Here is a 21,481-nt window from a genome sequence, read left to right on the forward strand (position 1 = left end):
TTTTCCCGTGTATAAGACTAGGTTTTCCCCCCTTAATAATAATGACAAAAATTAGGGGGCATCTTATACACAGATACATTCCCCAATTTTCTTAAATCTGAGTCTTATAGATGCAAAAAAAGGTGTTTCAGAGAATCGTAGGTTTGGAAGGGACCCCAAGGGCCATCGGCTCCATCCCTCTGCAATGCAGCAATGGTCGTTCTGCTTCCTGGAAGCAAAGGCTCCTCCTCCTCTTGGCTAAGAAGCATTTTCTCTTCCAGATGAGGCTGACGACGACGACGACCCCGAGTACAACTTCCTGGAGGATCTTGACGAGCCAGACACGGAGGACTTCAGGAACGACCGTGCCGTGAGGATCACGAGTACGTTCTCTGCCTACTTCGGTGTGGCTGTTCCATCGCTGCCTGTTTTCGAAGTTGTTGGGGAAGGGGCCATAGAGCATCTGCTTTGCATGCAGGGGGTCCCAGGTTCAATCCCCAGAATCTCCAGATAGGGCTGGGAAGAGAAGCCCATCTGAAATCCTGGAGAGCCGCTGTCCATCTCTGTAGAGTCAGTACAGAGCTAGACGGTCTCACTCAGGCAGCATTCCTATGTTGAGTCCATCATACTGGAGACCTAGGTGGTGTTTGTTATTGGTGCACCTTTATGCCGTATTTGAAAAGCCAACCAATTTCTTCGTAATGAGGTGGTGGCTTCCTGCAGCTTGCTAATTGTGTTGAGGTGTTTAAGAAATAGTAGGGCATGGTTAATAATAATTCCTTGAATTCATCATAATACTCCGTTGGAAATCCGTCTGGGCCCGGGGCTTTCCCTTTTCTCATTGATTTTATTGCCTCGGATATTTCTAACAAAGTAATTTCTTTGTTTAATGATATTATTTTCTCATGTGGAATTTGCGAAATTTGATATTTTTTGAAAAATTCCTCAATTTCCTGATTATTTATTTCTTCCTTTGAATACAAAGTTTCGTAATATTTTTGGAATATTTGCATAATTTCCTCTGTTTTATGAAAATATTTTCCTTCGAATTTAATCCTATTTATTATCCTTTCATTTCTTTTTTTTTATTTGCCAGGTTAATAATTTACTCGGTTTGTTTGCCCATTCAAAATTCTTATATTTCCAATGTTGTAATTGGATTTCGAGTTCCTGATCTATTATCTTTTCAAATTCCAATCTTAATAATTTTAATTCTTGTTCTATCTTTTTATCATATTTTTTATATAATATTTTTTCTTTTCTTCTAATTTCTTGTAAAAGATTTTCTTTCTTTATTTGTGCCGCTTTCCTTCTTATTGCACTTTGTTGGATAAAGTACCCACGCATAAAAGCCTTCCCCGCATCCCACACTATTGTCTGATCCGTCTCCCCATTGTCATTCAATTCAAGATATTCTTTAAGTTTTTTGTTCGCTTCTTTCTTAACATCTATGTCTTTCAACATGAATACATTTAGTCTCCAATTTTTCTCTTTATTTTTTTCTTCCTTTAATATCATGATCATTGGATTATGATCAGATATAGTTTGGGGGCCAATTTCTACCTTTTGAATTCTCTGTAATAATTCATTTGTTATCCATATCATGTCAATTCTGCTTGCTGTCTGATGCCGGGCTGAGATGTGTGTAAATTCTTTTTTTATGGGGTTTTTATATCTCCAGGTATCCGATAAATTAAAATTTCTAACCATATAAAAAAATTTCTTTGGTAATTTCATTCCATTTTTCTTCCCCTTTGTCCCATTTTTATCAAATTCAAGGTCTATTATTCCGTTCATATCTCCCATTATTATAATTTTTGCTTCAATATGATTCATTAATTGGGATTCTAATTTTTCCAGGAAGGCTAGTTTGCTCCCATTTGGGGCATAAAGGCCCACCCAAATCCATTTCTCGCCTTCAATTAATGTTACCATCACTATTCTGCCTTCTTTATCAGACCATAATAATTTCGGGTTCCATTTTTCTTTGATGTAAAATACCACACCTCTTTTTTTCTTTTCATCTGCCGCAATGAATTCTCTTCCCAATTTCTCATTTTTCAATACCCTCAGATGTTTTTTGTTTATATGTGTCTCTTGGAGACAGATCACGTCCAAATTCTGCTTTTTTAATATATGCCCCACCCTATTTCATTTTTTTTTGTTATTCAAACCGTTTACATTCCATGAAATAGTTTTTAAATTCATATTCGTTTAAATGAAATTTATTTATAATGTTTATTTTGAATTAATTGATTAAAATTCAAAGAATCAAGATTAATATCTAAGCTAAGCAAATACGAGGAAAACAAGGCTGATTTTCCTATCCTTTTACAGTATTCTTTCAAATGAGCATTCAAAAATAGAAGGAGGGGGGGAGGGAAAAAACAACAGTTATAACAACTACATCTTCTAAACCTCCCAAAATTAATTTAAATCACAGAAGGGATAAAGAAAATTCTCAAATACATTTACATCACCGATTGAATCCAGTCTGGATATTATCATGTCCTTTCTTATCAGTCATCTATTTCTCCATCTTCTTCTTTTTCTTCATCTTCTTGTTCTTCTCCTCCTCCTTCTTCTTCCTCTTCTCCACTGCTATGTTCTTCGTCTCTCTCATCGTCAGTTTTAGGTTGTTGGTCTTTGATTGTTTTTAATTTGTCACATCCCAGTTCCTGATTGTAGGTCCTGCAGAATCTATCCGCCGCCTCTGGAGTGTCAAATCTCCTCCATCTTCCCTTGAATGCGAAGGCAATACCTTCCGGATACTCCCATTTAAAGAGAATTTTTTTGCACTCAATAATCTGGCTAGGAATTGATATTTTTTCCTTTTATGGACCAGTCTTGGGGGTATTTCTTTCAGAATGATTATTTCGGTACCGTCCATAATTAATTTCTTTTTTCCCTTAGTTTTTAAAACTTTATTGCGCAGCCCCATGGTGGTGAAAGTTACAAGGCAATCTCCGGGCCAATTGTTTGCTTGGGCTTTTCTTGAATTAACTCTGAAGATTTCATCCACGTGGGTTTCAATTTCCGGCTCCTCCAGGTTTAACCAGTTCGCCAGCGCTGTTATTATTCTCCTCTCAATGTCCTCATTAGGAATTTCAGGGATATTTCGGAATCTCAAAATTTTTTCTCTCATTCTCATCTGTAGCATAGCAAGAGCATCCTGCGATGCCTCCAGCATTGCTTTATGGTCCTCCAGGTCTTTCTTTATCTTTTCTGTTTCTTTTCTCCCTTCTCTTTTCTCTTTGGAGATATTTTTCAATGCATTTTCCAATAATTGATTTTTATTTTGCAATTCTTGGGTTATTTCCGTTGTCTTACTTGATACCTCCTCCACTTTATTTAACTGTTCTTTAATTTCTTGTTTGTCTTTTTCATTTGCCTCCAATTTTCCCTCCATTTTCTCTACTTCATCTTCCAGACCTGTAAACCTGTCATTTATATCTTTCTTCATTTCTGAGAGGTCTTGCTTAATTTCCCCTATATCAGTCTTTAAGCTCAGAATTAGTTCTCGAAGATCCATCTCATGTTCTGCTGTAGAGACTCTTCTCTGGGAGGTACTGGCTGAGGTGAATTTCTTAGATTTTTCTCCCATTTTTTGGTTTCCCCGCAGTGCCTTTTTTCCTCCACACGATGTCGCTCTTTAGCAGGTTGCTCGAGGGAAATACTTTTTAGCTATCGGTAACCGCTTGATGTCACTGTGTTGCTCTGAGAGTGACTTTTTTTTTTTTACTGTAATCGTCACTTCTGGTTACCTTGTTTCCTCGCTTGCTTAGTCATCCTTTTTAGTGTGGCATCGCCATTTTCTTTCTATACCCGTTTGGTTTTTAAGCCAATAAATAAGTCGGTTTTTCAGTTGGTCAGGTTAGAAAATCCACCCCTTTCAAGCATTCACAATGTCCGTAATACTTTCTCAGAAAGGTTATCGTATTTATGGTTTTCCACTCCACACCACGATTCTATCCCGTACTATGTAAAGCTTATGTAAAAAAAAGAGCTCATACAGTCCCTATTTAAAAGACAATCTTGTTTCCCCGGCTTAGAGATACTTTGTTTCGCCCCTGGCAGCGTCTCTTGCATGCGCCAAATTCCTTCTTTTAATCTTTCCCTCTCCCCCGCTCTGCTTTTACGTTCCTTCAAGCTGCTCAGATTTTCGGGGGGGGGGGGGAAGTCTTCCTTAGTCCTTTAAAATCCCAGTTCCTTAATTACGCTCGGGTATAGTGTTGGGGTTATATTAAAAAGGAGTTTTACCGTCGTGAGCGCTGCTGGTTTCGGCTTGTGCTGGCAAGGTCTCTGTCGTAGTGCCCAGGAATCTCCCCCTCCTTCAAGATGTTGCGAAGGTTTCCGGGAGGTCCCTTCGGGGAACCGCCGACGTTTCAGTTGGGAATCGCCTTCCAAAACCTTGTCTGGAGGGGTTGCTTGCCTTGCGCACCCCCTCCCCCCTGTCCAGCAAAAAAGGTTGAGAGCGGCAGTGCTCCCGTTTTTCACCAGCTCGCGCTCCGCGGTCGGAACCGGAAGCCCTCTTAAGGATTAGCCCCTCTTAAGGATCTAATGAATAAAATACTTATGAAGGGAATTATACCTCAGTCTTGGACTGAGGCACAAATCATTTTAATACCTAAACCACAAGTGGATGCGGACTCTCCAGGCAATTATAGGCCGATCTCCTTATTAAATTGTGACTATAAAATTTTCACCAAAATATTAGCTAATAGATTAAATAATATATTGGAAGAATTAATCCATAAAGACCAGGTTGGGTTTGTAAAAGGTAGGTATGCCAAAGATAATATCAGGAATATTGTAAACATCATGGAATGTCTGGAGAACCGAAGAGACAAACCAGCAGCCCTCCTATCACTCGACGCGGAGAAGGCTTTTGATAGAGTCTCTTGGGCATTCATGACCAAAACAATAGAAAAATTAAAAATGGGGGAACAATTAGAAAGGGCAATAAAAGCAATTTATAAAACCCAAAAAGCCAGCATATTAATAAATGGAAGAACAACTAACAGATTTAACATTGAAAGGGGCACCAGACAGGGATGTCCCCTATCACCCATCCTTTTCATACTTACTTTGGAAATATTATTAAAAAATTTGAGAGAAGAGGAAACTATTAAAGGAATTGTGATTGGGAATAAACGATATAAGGTAAAGGCTTTCGCCGATGATATAATCATAACTACAGAAGATCCACTTCAAAGTATCCCCCAGCAATTGGGAAAATTAATGAATACGGGCAATTAGCTGGGCTGAAAATAAATTATGAAAAAACTAAGATGTTAGTAAAAAATTTAGAAATTAAGGAAAAACAAGAATTGCAAGAGAAAACAGGCCTAAGAATTGATAAAAAATTAAAATATTTGGGTATTCAAATGACAATTAAAGGAATTGATTTGGTGCAGGAAAATTATAAGCAAATTTGGAAAAAAATAAAGCAAGATTTGGAATCATGGAATAAATTAAAATTATCACTTTTGGGGCGAATATCATTGATCAAAATGTGCGTGGTGTCTAAAATGAATTATTTATTCCAAAATCTACCGATTCTGGGGGGAGAAAATTTTTTCAAAGAATGGAAGAAGGATGTTGTAAAATTTGTGTGGAATGGGAAAAGGCCGAGGGTGAAATACATAATCATGATAGATCATAGAAACAGGGGAGGTTTCGGACTACCTGACCTCGAAAGCTATCATGATGCGGCAGCTATTGCATGGCTTAAGGAATGGATAGAGCTCAGAAACACAGACCTTTTAGACCTAGAAGGTCAAGGACTAGGATTTGGGTGGCACCATTACCTAATGAAGGATAAGATAGAAAAAAGGAATTTTTTTATGTTTAATTTAATCAGGAAATCGCTATATTTGGTCTGGAAAAAATATAGAAGGTTCTTTGAACCCAAAACCCCCTGGTGGGTTTCACCACTGGAGCTAGTAGCAGTAAAAAGGACTAATATGGAACCTAATTGGCCCACATACAAAATGATATTGGAAGAAAAGGAGGGAATACTAAAATTGAAAGATTATTCAGAGATAAAAGATCACCTGACCACCTGGTTACAATATTTTCAAATAAACCAAAGATTTCAAATTGACAAAAAAATAGGATTTGAAAGAGAATCATCAAAATTGGAGGAGATATTACTGGTAAACAAAAACAAATATATAAAAAATTTATATCAAATAATATTAAATTGGAAAACTGAGGAAGAGATGACAAAAGAGTTTATGATTAAATGGTCCCAAGATCTGGGAAAACCAATTCCGGTACAAAAATGGGAAAATTTATGGAATCGGGACTCAAAATTTACAACAAATTATGATTTGAAAGAAAATATTTTAAAGATGCAAAATAGGTGGTATTTGACGCCACTAAAATTGTCTAAAATATACCCAGGGGTCAGCAATCTGTGTTGGAGATGTAAAAAGGAAGTTGGTTCATTTATCCACATGTGGTGGAACTGCAGTATAATCAGGGGTTTTTGGGAAACGATATATAAGGAGTTAAAGAAAATTCTGAAATATTCTTTTAAGAAAAACCCAGAAATTTTTCTGCTGGGAATGATGCCGGAAGATATCAGACCAAACGACAGAGGTTTAACTAGTTATGCCGCAGCGACCGCCAGACTGTTAGTTGCGAAGAATTGGAAAACCCCAGAAATCCCTAGTAAAGAAGATTGGCAAATTAAGTTATTCCATTATTACAATTTAGCAATTAGATACGAAGAAGCCAAAGGAACAAGTCTAGAAGAAGCAATCAGATTGTGGAAACCATTTAACATGTATATTAAAGATAAAATAGAAAAAACCAAACCTTATCTCAGAAAGATAATGATTCTATATTGGAGAAAAAAAATACAATGGAGATTACTAATGCATATAAGAGGGACGAGCTTAGTACAGGACGTGAAGTAGGGAGGGCATTGAGGGAGGGTATGGTGGGAGGGGCGGGAGGGAATGGGGAAAATCAAGACAATGTAACATCTGCATTCATTTGTATCTGTTTTATTTACCTGTAAACAATTTTTATTTTTGAAACCAATAAAATTTATTTATTTTTTAAAAAAGAAATAGTAGGGCATGGTCTATTATTCGGAGGCTGAACCCCTTTCATTTTGTATCTTGCAGAGAAAGAAGTTAATGAGCTGATGGAGGAGCTGTTTGAGACGGTAAGGCTCTCCTCCTAGCCTTTCAAGAAACTTGCTAGTGCAAAAATTAAAAGAAAAGAGGACGTATACAGCTGACTCACAGCTTAATTCGCTCCATGGCAGTTTTATGCACTTAGTGGCCGCACAAATTAAAACACATGCAAGGCAGAGTGTTCAAAAGCTCCTTCTGTGCTTTCCCTGCTGTGGAAAGAGCTTTTAAGCTCTCCTCCTTGCTTACCGGGCTCTGGGAAGGTTTATGAGAACCTCTCCTGTGTGAGAGCCTCCCAGAGCCCAGTAAGCAAAGCAGAGGGTTTAAAAGCTCTCCACCTTGCATTGAGGGCAAGGCCTGCTTGGTGTGCCAGCTTTGGAAAGGTAGGGATGATTGTGCTTGGACGATTCTGGGGTTGTTCTAATTATACGCAGTTTATGCGCAACTCCAGAAAACATAACTGCTGCGCAAGTTGCAAGCCATTACCTCTTAAATCTAAGGAAAATGGGATGGATTTTCAGTGGCGCTCTGGGAGTGGGTGCCCTTCTGTGCCAACTGAGGCTGCTAATCCCGAGTCTTGGTTGATTTCTCCAAGCCCTTTCTGCCCGTGGCTGTGCCACTGACTTGGGCTGTGTGTTTCTGCTTCAGTTTCAGGATGAGATGGGCTTCTCCAACGTAGAGGATGAAGGGCCAGAGGACGAGGACAGTGCTGCAGAGGCCCGGCCAAATTTTAACACTCCGCAGGTGCTCAGGTAGGATGGGCCGTTCTCGCCCTGCCACAAGCCGTTTTGTTCGCCCTCTGTTAGGGGAAAGGCCATAGCTCAGGGAGAGAGCCTTCACTTTGCACGCAGAAAGTCCCAGGTTCACTGCCAGGCATCTCCAGGTAGGACTGGGGAGGCCCCCTTCCTGAACCCCTGGAGAGCTGCTGCCAGTCAGTGTTGACAGTAGGAAGATGGACCAGGGGGCTGGGAAGATTTCTGAGGACCAGACAGAGAAGGGCCACTTTCAGCACCCCAGGCCTGGGGTTCTCCATCCCTGACTTAGCTGAACACATCCTGAAAAACATGGAGGAAGTGTGGGATAAAAATCAGTTGACCGATAATTGGCTTGAATGAACTTTTCAGGAACAGGGGAAGTGATTGGCTATGTGTAGCGGTTTGCGGGAAGGCGGTGGAGGGCTGGTCAGGATTCTGCCAAGCAGTTCACCTTCTCAGCCCAGGGAGAGGAGTGGGAAGGAGCTGCTGCAGCCACCCACTTCTCCCCCTTCTTCTTGCAAATGGGGCCCGGTGTGCATCTCCACCAAGGTGGCCGTGGCCAGGCCTCTTTGTCTATGGGGCAGGTTGGCTCAAAGGAAAGCTGACTCTGTTTGGGAAGGGAGGCAAAGGAACCGCTGGGCCTCCACCATCCCTTCTAGGTTGAGCAGTACCGGAAGGGGGTGGCAAGACCAGCTCTGCCCAGCTACAGTCTGAAAACCAGAGCGGGAATGTGTGTGTGGAAGGAAGAAAGAGGCTCCTTGCTTTTCCTGCATCAGACATTATCCTGATTCGGGGAAAGGGCATCTCCCCATGCTAGAGCCTCTGCCAGTCAGTGTGGACTGACTTGGTGCAAGGCACCTCCTTATGGGCCTGTCCTTTGAACTTCCTAAGCTGCCTCTTCATAGAATCATACAGTTGGAAGAGACCACAAGGGCCATCCAGTCCAACCCCCTGCCAAGCAGGAAACACCATCAAAGCATTCCTGACATATGGCTGTCAAGCCTCTGCTTAAAGACCTCCAAAGAAGGAGACTCCACCACACTCCTTGGCAGGAAATTCCACTGCCGAACAGCTCTTACTGTCAGGAAGTTCCTTGTGCGGCTCATAGAGCATGTGAGAGGCACGTGATGGCTTGCAGGTCCCTGTTTCATGTTGCCTTTGGCAAGCTGCTCTCTCTCAGCCTCACCCCCCCCTCCAGATGAGAGTGACCTACTGCATAAGGGCGCTGTGCTGCGCCCCACTTTGTCTTCTTCCCTTGGACCTGTGCTGCATCCCTTAAAAGCAAGCTTCAGTGGCTCTTGGCTGGTTCTTCCAAGGACTTGGGACTGTCTGAGGAACCTGAGTGCTGGACGATTCAGGACAGATGAAAGGAAGGACTTCTTAACACTGTGAATAGCTTTGGAGTCCCCCCCTCCACCCCGGAGGCGGCAGCAGCTACCAACTTGGATGGTGTTAAAAGAGGACTAGACAGAGGATAAAGTTAGCAGTGATTACTAGCCACAATTGCTGTGTTCTGCCTCGGAGGCTGTACACCTCTGAACGCCAGTTGCTGGGAATCAAAAGTGGGAGAGAGTGATGTGCTTGGTTTGTGCCTGTGGGCATTTCTTTGGCCACTGTGCGAATAGAGTGCTGGACTAGATGGGCCTTTTGCCCAAGTGGTGTGCGGTCAGTGGACTAGGGGGACTAGGATAGCCCCCTAAATGTTCCCTACTTGGAGCAAATACGCTCCTTCAGATATCTGGGAATCCTTTTCACTGAGACACTATCATGGAAGGGGCACATTGAGGCTACGAAACTCAAAGCGCAGAAAGCTTGTGGGGCATTAATGAAATTCTGTTTTACGGCGGGTGGTCAGTTATTGGAACCTGCGTTGAAAATCTTTGTCAGTAAAGTGGTTTCCCAGATGCTTCATGGTGTAGCGATGTGGGGCAAAGACCCAAATGCCAACAAAGCCCTAGAAATAGAGCAGAACAAATTCCTCGGGAAAGTGCTCTCACTCCCCAACGGGACTCCAGCTGCCTTTCTCTGCGTTGAAGCTGACGTGACAACAATACAGGCTAGAATTGACCTGTGCTTAAGTTATGTGAAAAGACTTCACTTTCGGAGGAGAGATTCCCCGCTATGTCACACACAGAACAGAAACAGACCCTAAATGTTCCCCTGGCGTCTCTTTCCCAAACGCAGGAAGCTTCTGCCCAGCTCAGGGAGGTGCGATGCTCACATGCGTAAGGTTCCCCCCCCCCCACAATTGCTTTCACCTGCTGGCGCCTCTGGCCCTAACTGTTCCCCTGCAGAAAAAAATTCACTGCATGCCACTGCTTTTCGAGCTGACCTAACATGAACAGGGGTCCTCTGATGTTCTTATGAGTAAGAGTGAGGGAGGGTTCTTGCATTCATGCCATGCTTCTAGGCTCCCTGGAGAATCTGATTGGCCAACGTGAGAAACAGGATGCTGGACTAGGTGGGCCATTGGCCGGAGCTAGCACCCAGTCTCTTCTGATTTTTGTGAGCAAACGTGACCCTGATTTGGACAAGAGCAGCCTAGTCCAGCGTGAAGTCCACAAACGGGAGCTGAGCACAAAAGGAGTCTCCTTTTGTGGTTGCGGTTTCCAGCAACCCATGTTCAGGAGCATGATTGCCTCTGACGGTGGATGCTGAGCCACCGCAGCTCGGTGACCGAAGCTGAGTTTGGTAGGATACTTACCTGGGTCTTCAGAGCACCTGCAGCTTTCTCAACGCAAGCCGTCCTTTGACCCTGTGCAGGTTTGAGGAGCCCCTGGCCAACTTGCTGAATGAGCAGCACCGGACGGTCAAGGAGCAGCTGGAGCAGCTGCGCATGAAAAAGTCAGCCGCCAAGCTGCCCCAGGAAGCGGAGAGGCTGAAGCTCCGTGAGAAGCCGGTCCAAACCCTGGTGCTGGACGCCGGGCAGAAGAAGAGGCTGCAGCAGCAGATGCAACAGGTATGGTTTGGAAGGAAAAACAACACCATGCCAGACTAGGAAGGGCTTTCTCTGCTGTCTCCTGTTTGCTCTCTGCTTTTGTGCTGATTTCTCTCTCTCTCTTATTTATTTTACATTCATGTCCCGTCCTTGGAGTGACTTGCTAAAATCAGTTCCTGTTCTGCCGCAGCCCTTGATTGGTGCTGACCTTTAAAGCCCTAAATGGCCTCGGTCCAGTATACCTGAAGGAGCATCTCCACCCCCATCATTCTGCCCGGACACTGAGGTCCAGTACCGAGGGCCTTCTGGCAGTTCCCTCGTTGCGAGAAGCCAAGTTGCAGGGAACCAAGCAGAGGGCCTTCTCGGTAGTGGCGCCCGCCCTGTGGAACGCCCTCCCATCAGATGTCAAAGAGAAAAACAGCTACCAGATTTTTAGAAGACATCTGAGGGAGGCTTTTAATGTTTAATAGATTATTTTATTTCATTTTTCTGTTGTAAGCCGCCCAGAGTGGCTGGGGAAACCCAGCCAGATGGGCGGGGTATAAATAAATTATTATTATTATTATTATTATTATTATTATTATTATTATTATTGATCTCACAGTCTTAAAAAAACAGTGTTTCCCAAACTTGGGTCTCCAGCTGTTTTTGGACTACAACTCCCATTATCCCTAGCTAGCAGGACCAACATTCAGGGATGATGGGAGTTGTAGTCCAAAAGCAGCCGGAGACCCATGTTTTCGGAAGCAGTGGTCTAAAATGTCATGGTCCATGAGGAAAAAGGGATGGGGAGGGAGAGCCCGCCTCCTTTCCCCTTGGTCATGAGATGGTGAGGTGGTGTTACCTTTCCTCCTTTTCCAAAGGGTCATAGAGCTGAAGGTGGAAGTGCGAAGGAGCGGCACCCTTTCACACTTCCTCTTTCAGCTCAATGTGCTTTCCAAGGCCCAGATTACTTCCCCTTTACTTGTATCCTTTGGAAAAGCGGAGCTTGTGTCTGCGTGCGCTGCTTCTATTGTGGGAGGCTGACCCTGGGGAACAGGGTGGGGTGGAGTGTCCGCAGTGCTTGCTCCAAAATCCAGATGCACCCTGGGTGTGTGTGTGTGTGTGTGTCCACAGAGGTCTCTGGCCTTCTGACCTGTGGCTATAGCACCCATTTCTGATGAGCAGCAACTCAGATTCCTGCATTGCAGGGGGTTGGATCGTCAGGGTCCCTTCCAACTCCACAACTCTATGATTCTACGTCTTTCCCCTCTGCTCGCAGCACGTGCAGCTCTTGACCCAGGTCCACCTTCTCAGCAGCTGCAACCCCAGCTTGAGCTCGGAGGCCAGCACCACACGGCTCTTTCTGGTAAGGAGTTTGGCTCAGCTTGACCCCGGCAGTCCTTTCTGCTGCTGCACGTAGGACTGAGGCCATGCCTCCTCTCATCCGTGCTTTGTTCCGTTTGGGTTTGGGTCTTGCGTTGCAGAATAGCCAGAGAAGCAGGAGTGTTATTAAATCAGAGGTGCTAGGCGCACTTCAATGGGGCTGGGTTTCCACAGCTTAGGGGCTTCCGCAGAGAATGCCCTCTCCCAGACTGCTGCTCTCCCCCATCCACCACCAGAGTTGGCCATAAGGACTAGCAACTTTTGTTTTGTTTCTTTTAAACCTGAAAGCTAACTGGTGGTCTAGTATCCCATTGGGCTTTGGATGAATCTAAAGTACTTTGCAGCATGCAGCTCAGATATAATGAAAGGCCATCTGAGTGAGATGGCATTTTGAAGTGTTTTAGGGCAACTGCCGCCTCAAAGGTTTTCCCTACACCCCATTTCGTTCGTCTTGGCTTTGATCCCCCGGTATCTCCACCACGCAAGCGCTAATAAGGTTCAGGGTGAGAGAGGGCCGGCCTTACAATGAAGCAGTCAGGCAGTGAACAGAGCTATGGGTGCCACATGGACTGCTCTGGGTGCCCTACATTAGCCCCTTGAGTGCAGTGAAAGATGCAGTCCTTTCACCTGTATTGAAGTAACATTTAGCTACCAGTCCAGCTGGCTTCTGTCTAGGCCTTGTGGGAGGCGGGTGCCTCCTTGTCCTTCGTCTCAGGCAGCAAAATGTCTAGAGCTGGCCCTGTGCCCTGTCCAGTCCCGCAGCTTGGAAGCAGCCTCAGTGAAGGCACATGTGAAATAAAATCCTCTGAAGGAGTAAGGCATGGCAGGCAGGGGGCGTCATTTTCTGGTTTGCCTCAGGCGGCAAAATGTCTTGGGCTGGCCTGGGCTGAGAAGCTGTTGTGCCCCTTCACCCCCGGTTGCCTGCCGTTTCTTCCCTCTTCTCTTTTCGTTCCATAGACCGAGCTGGATACTTTCGCTCAGAGCTCCGCCGTCCTCCGCCAGCCCTTGGGGCACAAATTCCAGACCACGTTTCAGCCATGCAACTTGAAGGATGCCTTGCAGCTCATCAAGGACTTCGACTCACACATTAAGATCGAATGGAGCCCCCGCAAAGCAGTGAAGAAGAATGGTGTGTAGCAGGGCCCCTGGTGTGATGGCTCTGGAGCCAACTTTTAATTGTCCATTTGAGGCATTTAGGTCTCGCCTTTCCTCTAAGGAGCTCATGGTGGTGTATCTCCTCCTTCATATCGTTTTACCCTCACAACAACCCTGTGAGGTGAGCTTCATGACCGAGCGGGGATTTGAACCCTGGTCTCACGGGTTCATACTTTGGAACTCCCTGCCGATTGACATAAGGGCATGCGCCTTCACTATTTCTGGTGCCTGCTAAGAAACACGTTTGTTTAGGCAATCCAGACATGTAGAAGCTGATAATATGTTTTAATCCGTTTTTAGATTCGCTTTATTTTAATTGCATTTTTATTTTTTATTTTTTTAAAAATACCTGTTTCTAACAGATGTTTAACTGGTTTTCAATCACATTCAGTGCATCATTTGAAAAATAAGACTTTAGAGCTGTTTTGTCTCAAGGTGGCAACTAGACATTCTGTTTTGGCGACTGTAACCTTGGTTTAAGGAGACATTTGGCACCTGGCGTTTATATTTGAGTTTCTAACCCTGCCTTGCAGGTGGTTCCTTGGGTGGTGGGTTTGACTTCAGCAAGTGGTGCTGGGTATCTTCAGCCCAGCCTTCTGATTGCTGCTTCTCCCCTCCCCTCCCCTCCCCTCCCCTCCCCTCCCCTCCCCTCCTCTCCCCTCCCCACTTGCTCCTTCCCTCCTGACGGTTCTTCCTACAGTGAGCGACTTTGCTTGCCTGCCGAAGCAGGTTGCGTGGGTTCTGGCTACACGCAGGGTCTTCATGTACCCAGAGTTGCTGCCCATCTGCTCCTTAAAGGCCAAGTTGCCCCGGGACAAGATTATCTTCACGAAAGGGGAAGACAAGTAGGTGCTTAGATCTGTGTATGCAACCCTTGGGGCGAGTGGTTGTGGCGGCTTGGAGGCAGGGAAGGCCTCCTAGGAATCGGAAGACCTGTCTTTATTCCAGGCTCAGCCACCACAGTGGTCTTCCGATGTTGTTGGGGCTCCCGAAACTCCCAGCCAGCATGGCCAATGATCAGGGGTGATGGGAGCTGCAACGCCCATCTAGAGCCGGGTGGTTCAACACACGGCCTGACTGGGTTTCCCCTTCGTCTTCTCTCCCCCATCCCCACCAGTTTGTTAGCCTTGGGACTGAAGCACTTCGAAGGGACGGAGTTCCCCAAACCTCTGATCAGCAGGTACCTCCTGATGACCAAGACAGCCCACCAGCTGACCGTGCGGATCAAGAACCTCAATATGACCAGGGTCCCTGACAACATCATCAAAGTGAGTGGGGCGCCAGGTGGTTTACTCTCTGGTGTGGAGTCAGCAACTCTTCCAGGAAGAAGACTAGCTGGGCTGGGCTGGGCTGCAGTTTGGGGGCCTCCAAGGAAGCTGGATCTCAGCTTAAGCTGAAAGAGTTGGGGTGCAGGTATGAATGCTTGGCCCCAACCTTATTTGGGCTATCAAGGAGTAGGCGTAGCTGGAGCAGGGGGCAAGGAAGGAAGGCTAGCCCAGGCTTTTCCGAAACTTGGGTCTCTACTGCTGTTTTTGGCCTACAACTCCCATCACCCCTAGCTAGCAGGACGAGTGGTCAGGGATGATGGTAATTGTAGTCCTAAAACAGCTGTAGTTTGGCAAAATACATTATTGTATTTTAATATTTTGTTGGAAGCTGCCCAGAGTGGCTGGGGAAACCCAGCCAGATGGGCAGGGTATAAATTATTATTATTATTATTATTATTATTATTATTATTATTATTATTATTATAGCTGAACTCCTCCCTTTCCTTTGCACCCTGCCCCAGTGGAAGTAAAGGCTGCGGCCCTCCAGATGTTGCTGGACTACAACTCCCATAATCTCTGACCATTGACTAGGACTGATGGAGTCCAGCAACATCCGGATGGCCATGGAACCATCATCCTTGCTTCACAGCTCTATAGGTGCATTGAATATGTGATCCCTGATAGGTTGGGATATGATTGGCGTGAGACAGGGGTGGGGAGCCTGCAGCCCTCCAGGTGTTGCTGGACTTCTATTGTCGCTGACCATTGGCCATGCTGGCTGGGGCTGGTGGGAGTTGGAGCCCAGCACCATCCAGAGGCCCTAACAGGTTCTCCACCCCAGCATTAGAGAGAGCCATACTGCTGCAGGGAGGCCAGAACTGGACTTGTTTCTCCCTCTGTTCGATTCTCAGTACTATAAGACGACGAAGCAATTGCCTAGCCTGCCGAAGCTTTGTGACGAGATCCAGCCTTGTGAATGGAAACCCCCCGTGGAACAAGAGGAGCACCGTTTGCCCTTCTGGTTGAAGGTATTTCCTCCTTTGAGGTCAAGGCCCAAAGCTCAGGGGCAGAGCGTCTGCTTCCCATGCAGGAAGTCGCTAGTTGTTTCGTATGCTTTAGCTGAGATTCCTGCATTGCACGGGGTTGGACTAGATGACCCTTGGGTCCCTTCCAACCCTTAAGATTCTATTATTCTAAGTCCTAGGTTCAGCCCCTCTCTGAGTATGGGCTGGGAAAGACAATCAGTGTGTTGACTGAAGATGGGGAAGCTGTGGCCCTCTAGAGGTTGCTGGCCTCTACCTCCCATCCTCCCTGACTATTGGCCACACAGGCTGGGACTGATGGGAGTTGAAGTCCCCTAGTATTTGGAAGGATATAGCTTCCCAATCCCCATCCCTGACAAAACAAGACTGAGCGATGGTGAAGGAAATACTGAACAAGACATAGTATATGGCGGCTTCTGAAGGGATTGAACAACGTAACTTTTGGTCCTGGCCGCTTTCTTAGCCCAGACCCTCCATATTAATTGCCAGTCCACGTAAGGAAAGTTCCACGCCAAATGGAGCAATGGTTCGATTTGGTGTAAGGCATTTTTCTAATAATAATAATAATAATAATAATAATAATTTATTATTTATACCCCGCCCATCTGGCCGGGTTCCCCCAGCCACTCTGGGCGGCTTCCAACAAAACAGAAATTCTAAAATACAGAAATCCATCAAACATTAAAATACAGAGATCCATCAAACATTAAAAGCTTCCCTAAATAGGGCTGCCTTGAGATGCCTTCTAAAGGTCTGGTAGTTGTTGTTCTCTTTGACCTCTAGTGGGAGGGCATTCCACAGGGTGGGTGCCACTACCGAGAAGGCCCTCTGCCTGGTTCCCTGTAACTTGGCTTCTCGTAGTGAGGGAACCGCCAGAAGGCCCTCGGAGCTGGACCTCAGTGTCCGGGCAGAACGATGGGGGTGGAGACGCTCCTTCAGGTATACCGGACCGAGGCCGTTTAGGGCTTTAAAGGTCAACACCAACACTTTGAATTGTGCTCGGAAACGTACTGGGAGCCAATGTAGGTCTTTCAGGACCGGTGTTATGTGGTCTCGGCGGCCGCTCCCAGTCACCAGTCTAGCTGCCGCATTCTGGATTAGTTGTAGTTTCCGGGTCACCTTCAAAGGTAGCCCCACGTAGAGCGCATTGCAGTAGTCCAAGCGGGAGATAACTAGAGCATGCACCACTCTGGAGAGACAGTCAGTGGGCAGGTAGGGACTCAGCCTGCGTACCAGATGGAGCTGATAAACAGCTGCCTTGGACACCGAGTTGACCTGTGCCTCCATGGACAGCTGTGAGTCTAAAATGACTCCCAGGCTGCGCACCTGGTCTTTCAGGGGCACAGTTACCCCATTCAGGACCAGGGAGTCCTCCACACCCGCCCGCCTCCTGTCCCCCACAAACAGTACTTCTGTCTTGTCAGGATTCAATCTCAATCTCAATCTCAATGTTCCTGTTCAATCCAGCACCATGAGGACTGGAAGCTTACTTTATTTCCAGGGGACGGACCGTAGCTCAGTGGCCAAGTACATGCATTGCATATATAGAATCGCAGAACTGCAGAGTTGAAAGGGACCTGAGTGTCATCTAGTCCACCCCCCTGCAATGCAGGAATCCCAACTAGATAATACAAGACAGATGGCCATCCAACCTCTGCTTAAAAACCTGCAAGGAAGGAGAGTCCACCACCTTCCAAGGCGGTCTGTTCCGCTGTTGGAACTGCTCTTGCCGTCAGAAAGTTATTTCTGCTGTTTCGTTGGAATCTCCTTTCTTGTAACATGAAGCCATGGGTTCGAGTTCTACCCTCCAGAGCAGGAGAAAACAAGCTCGCTCACTCTTCCATGGGGCAGCCCTTAATATATTTGAAGAAGGCTATCCTACCTCTTCTCAGTCTCCTCTTTCCCAGGCTAAACATAACCAGCTCCCTCAACCGTTCCTCCTAAGGCCTGGTTTCCAGACCCTTGATCATCTTGCAGAAAGTCTGAGATTCAATCCCCAGCATCTCCCCATAAAGCCGGGAAATAGGTCCCAGCCAAAAGTCCTGGAGGGCCACTGCTAATCTGTGTAGACATATACTTCCCTGTATATACTAATGGGCTGGGCTCAGGATGAGACCTGGGGCCCCACAATGCATAATTCACCCCCTTGGAACTCACTGCCACAAGAACTGGTGAAGACCACAGTAATAGAGCTGAGCTACATGGGCCCAATGGTCTGACGTGGTGTAAGGCAGCTTCTTGTAATCCCTCACCTGCTCTTGAGGTTCAGAAAAGCCCTCCTCTATCGTGTGTATTTAACAATCTCTGCTATAGGCATAATTCTGATTTGGCTCTTTCCCTTTCCCTTTCCCTTTCCCTTTCCCTGCCCCTTCCTTCTTGTTTCTTCCTCCAGGCCAGCTTGCCATCCATCCAAGAGGCGCTGGAGCAAAGCGCTGGATCGGCGTCCAGCTTCCTCGGCTCCAATCCTGACCTGGGTAAAGCGGGGATTGATCCCGCGGAGACCGTGAGAGATGAGAAATACCCCCTGCGCATGCCCGAGGGTTTGCAGCTGATCCTGAGGCCCCTCAACAGCCGCTTCTGCCGGAAGGCCTGGAGGTGGCAGAGACCGGCGGCCGCCAAGCCCCTCCCTGTCCGGCCAGGCCTTTGCGTGCTTCCCGCCGGCACCAACCACTACCTGAAGGTGGGTGCCCGGCAGCCTCAGCCGGAAGCCCCTCCCAGCAAGCCTCCAGGGCGCGTCCCCCGCCTGATACAGCCTGCTCCGCTGGTGCAGCCCTTGCAGCACTTGAGCCTGCTTCCAGATGCAGGGAGTGGTGCCGGCTTTGACCTCCAGGGGGTGCTCTCCGCTCCGCCCCATTCCGGCTCCAGGGCCTGTTTGACTGCCGCTCTGCCCCAGAACTTGGTCTCCTCCCTGCCGGTCGCCTTCCAGACCAAGATGATCCCCCCAGCGCTGCCTGTGACGAGGGTCCGGAAGCCCAGCGCCCCCAGGGGCTACCAGAAGAAGAAGAGCCCCAAAGCCGCCCCCCTGTTCAAGCCCGCTCCCCTCCTGCACCCGGCCCCGGTCATCTTCACCGTCCCGGCCGGTGCCGTGAAAGTGGTTGGCATCGCCAACGGCTGCAACGTCCTGCACCCTTTAGCAGCGAGCGCCGCAGGCGGCGCTGCCCAGCCCATCCCCATCACCACCTTGCTGGTCAACCCCAACCCTTTCCCATGCCCTCTGAGCCAGCCGCTAGCAACCCCTCCAGCACCGTCGCTGGTGGTGACGTCAAATGCCACCAGCTCCCCTGTCCCCACGTCCGCCAAGGATTCTGCGTTTGTGAACCTGCCTGTCGGCAGAATCGCATCCCCAGAGCAGCGAGAGCCATCGCCGATTGTCTCCACCGGTGAAGACAGCAGCCGGTTGTTGTCCGATGCTGTCCGTAGGGTCCAAGAAGAGACTCCTGTCGAAGGGTGCCGTGAGCCGAGCGAAGGGAAGTCTGCTGATCTGGGGCCCCCGGGGCCCTTCTCCACTTTGCTCGAGATGGGGGAGACTGTGAAGGTTGAAACAGAAAAACCCAGAGACCCCCCTCGAGTGGCATCCCCCGTTCCGGAGGAGCTGAGCTCCGCAGGCAGCCCAGTCAGAGAGGAGCTGGTGTTGTTGGAACTGGGGCAAGAACTGGATGTGGAGCCCACACCGGAGGGTGCCGCTGAGCAGAAGGAAACGCACGGCAAGCCGGGCTCCCGCCAGGACGAGGAGAGAGGCCAAGGCGATGGCCTGCAGAGCGCAGCCAGCGTGGCGGAAAACAACAGCACCAGTTCTCCCGAGAACGCCTGCAGCTCTGCTGCCGGGGGGTCCGATTCCGGGGGTACTTTGGAGAAGGATCTGCCCACTGCAGGCGGCCGTGCCATTGGGGGGATTCCCGCCAGGCAAGAGGCGTCGGCAGGCGAGAAAGAAGGGCCAGAGGAGGAGGAGGAAGAGGACTTCGATGATTTCACTCAAGATGAGGAAGATGAGGAAATGTCGTCCGCCTCGGAGGAGTCTGTCCTCTCTGTACCAGAGCTGCAGGTAGAGCTGTTTTGTCCGGGGGGGACGGGGACAGGGACAAAACAAAAATGACTGTGGGAAAAGGGGGTGGGGAGAGACATGCTTTCTGTGGTGGCACCAGGGTCCAAGAGAAGGGGAAATAGCCGCAGGCTTGCTTTCCTTTCCATGGGGCTTCCTGCGAGAGCGAGTGGATGGGGCATGGCCTCTGCTCAGATGCCCTGTTCCACCTATGGAGAAGCATAGAATCTGCTATGTTGATGTGGATTTCAGTGTATCTTGATTCTAGATTTTAATTTGTCTGGCAGAGGTACACATGAATGCAGGTGGCGCTGTGGTCTAAACCACTGAGCCTAGGGCTTGCCGATCAGGAGGTTGGCGGTTCAAATCCCCGCGCCGGGGTGAGCTCCCGTTGTTCGGTCCCAGCTCCTGCCCACTTAGCAGTTCGAAAGCACATCAAAGTGCAAGTAGATAAATAGATACCACTCCAGCGGGAAGGTAAACGCCGTTTCCATGTGCTGCTCTGGTTCGCCAGAAGCAGCTTAGTCATGCTAGCCACATGACTCGGAAGCTGTCTGTGGACAAATGCCGGCTCCCTCGGCCTATAGAGTGAGATGAGCGCCGCAACCCCAGAGTCGTCCGCGACTGGACCTAATGATCAGGGGTACCTTTACCTTTACCTTTACACATGAATGTATCAAGCTTCTAGTTCTTACAGTTGTGGGATATACATTTCACTGTTCCTTTCCCTTCCTTTCTCTTGCCCCAAACCATTAGAACAGGGGCTGTTGTTGTTGTTTAGTCGTGTCCGACTCTTCGTGACCCCATGGACCAGAGCACGCCAGGCACTCCTGTCTTGCACTGCCTCCCGCAGTTTGGTCAAACTCATGTTCGTAGCTTCGAGAACACTGTCCAACCATCTTGTCCTCTATCGTCCCCTTCTCATAGTGCCCTCCATCTTTCCCAACATCAGGGTCTTTTCCAGGGAGTCTTCTCTTCTCATGAGGTGGCCAAAGTATTGGAGCCTCAGCTTCACGATCTGTCCTTCCAGTGAGCACTCAGGGCTGATTTCCTTCAGAATGGATAGGTTTGATCTTCTTGCAGTCCATGGGACTCTCAAGAGTCTCCTCCAGCACCATAATTCAAAAGCATCAATTCTTTGGCGATCAGCCTTCTTGATGGTCCAGCTCTCACTTCCATACATCACTACTGGGAAAACCATAGCTTTAACTATATAGACCTTTGTCGGCAAGGTGATGTCTCTGCTTTTTAAGATCTGTCTAGGTTTGTCATTGCTTTTCTCCCAAGAAGCAGGTGTCTTTTAATTTCGTGACTGCTGTCACCATCTGCGGTGATCATGGAACCCAAGAAAGTAAAATCTCTCACTGCCTCCATTTCTTCCCCTTCCATTTGCCAGGAGGCGATGGGACCAGTGGCCATGATCTTGGTTTTTTTGATGTTGAGCTTCAGACCATATTTTGTGCTCTCCTCTTTTACCCTCATTAAAAGGTTCTTTAATTCCTCCTCACTTTCTGCCATCAAGGTTGTGCCATCTGCATACCTGAGGTTGTTGATATTTCTTCTGGCAATCTTAATTCCGGCTTGGGATTCATCTAGTCCAGCCTTTCGCATGATGAATTCTGCATATAAGTTAAATAAGCAGGGAGACAATATACAACCTTGTTGTACTCCTTTCCCAATTTTGAACCAATCAGTTGTTCCATATCCAGTTCTAACTGTAGCTTCTTGCCCTACATAGAGATTTCTCAGGAGACAGATGAGGTGATCAGGCACTCTCATTTCTTTAAGAAC

The 21,481-nt window shown here is 47.4% G+C and overlaps 1 protein-coding gene across 5 annotated transcripts in view; it reads left to right on the plus strand.

Moving 5' to 3' along the window:
* The window catches only part of LOC118076269 (GON-4-like protein), a 73,562-nt gene that overhangs the window by 40,445 nt on the left and 11,636 nt on the right, over positions 1-21,481 (plus strand). For all 5 annotated transcript variants that reach the window (XM_060269620.1, XM_060269621.1, XM_035098908.2 and 2 more), the window contains exons 12-21: positions 261-362; positions 7,119-7,159; positions 7,776-7,879; positions 10,646-10,841; positions 12,082-12,168; positions 13,143-13,314; positions 14,041-14,185; positions 14,458-14,608; positions 15,520-15,636; positions 18,044-19,693. In XM_060269620.1, coding sequence (XP_060125603.1) covers positions 261-362; positions 7,119-7,159; positions 7,776-7,879; positions 10,646-10,841; positions 12,082-12,168; positions 13,143-13,314; positions 14,041-14,185; positions 14,458-14,608; positions 15,520-15,636; positions 18,044-19,693 — 2,765 coding nt within the window. The remainder of the gene's footprint in view (positions 1-260; positions 363-7,118; positions 7,160-7,775; positions 7,880-10,645; positions 10,842-12,081; positions 12,169-13,142; positions 13,315-14,040; positions 14,186-14,457; positions 14,609-15,519; positions 15,637-18,043; positions 19,694-21,481) is intronic.

This window comes from Zootoca vivipara, chromosome 17, assembly GCF_963506605.1.
Source record: "Zootoca vivipara chromosome 17, rZooViv1.1, whole genome shotgun sequence".
NCBI lineage: Eukaryota > Metazoa > Chordata > Lepidosauria > Squamata > Lacertidae > Zootoca > Zootoca vivipara.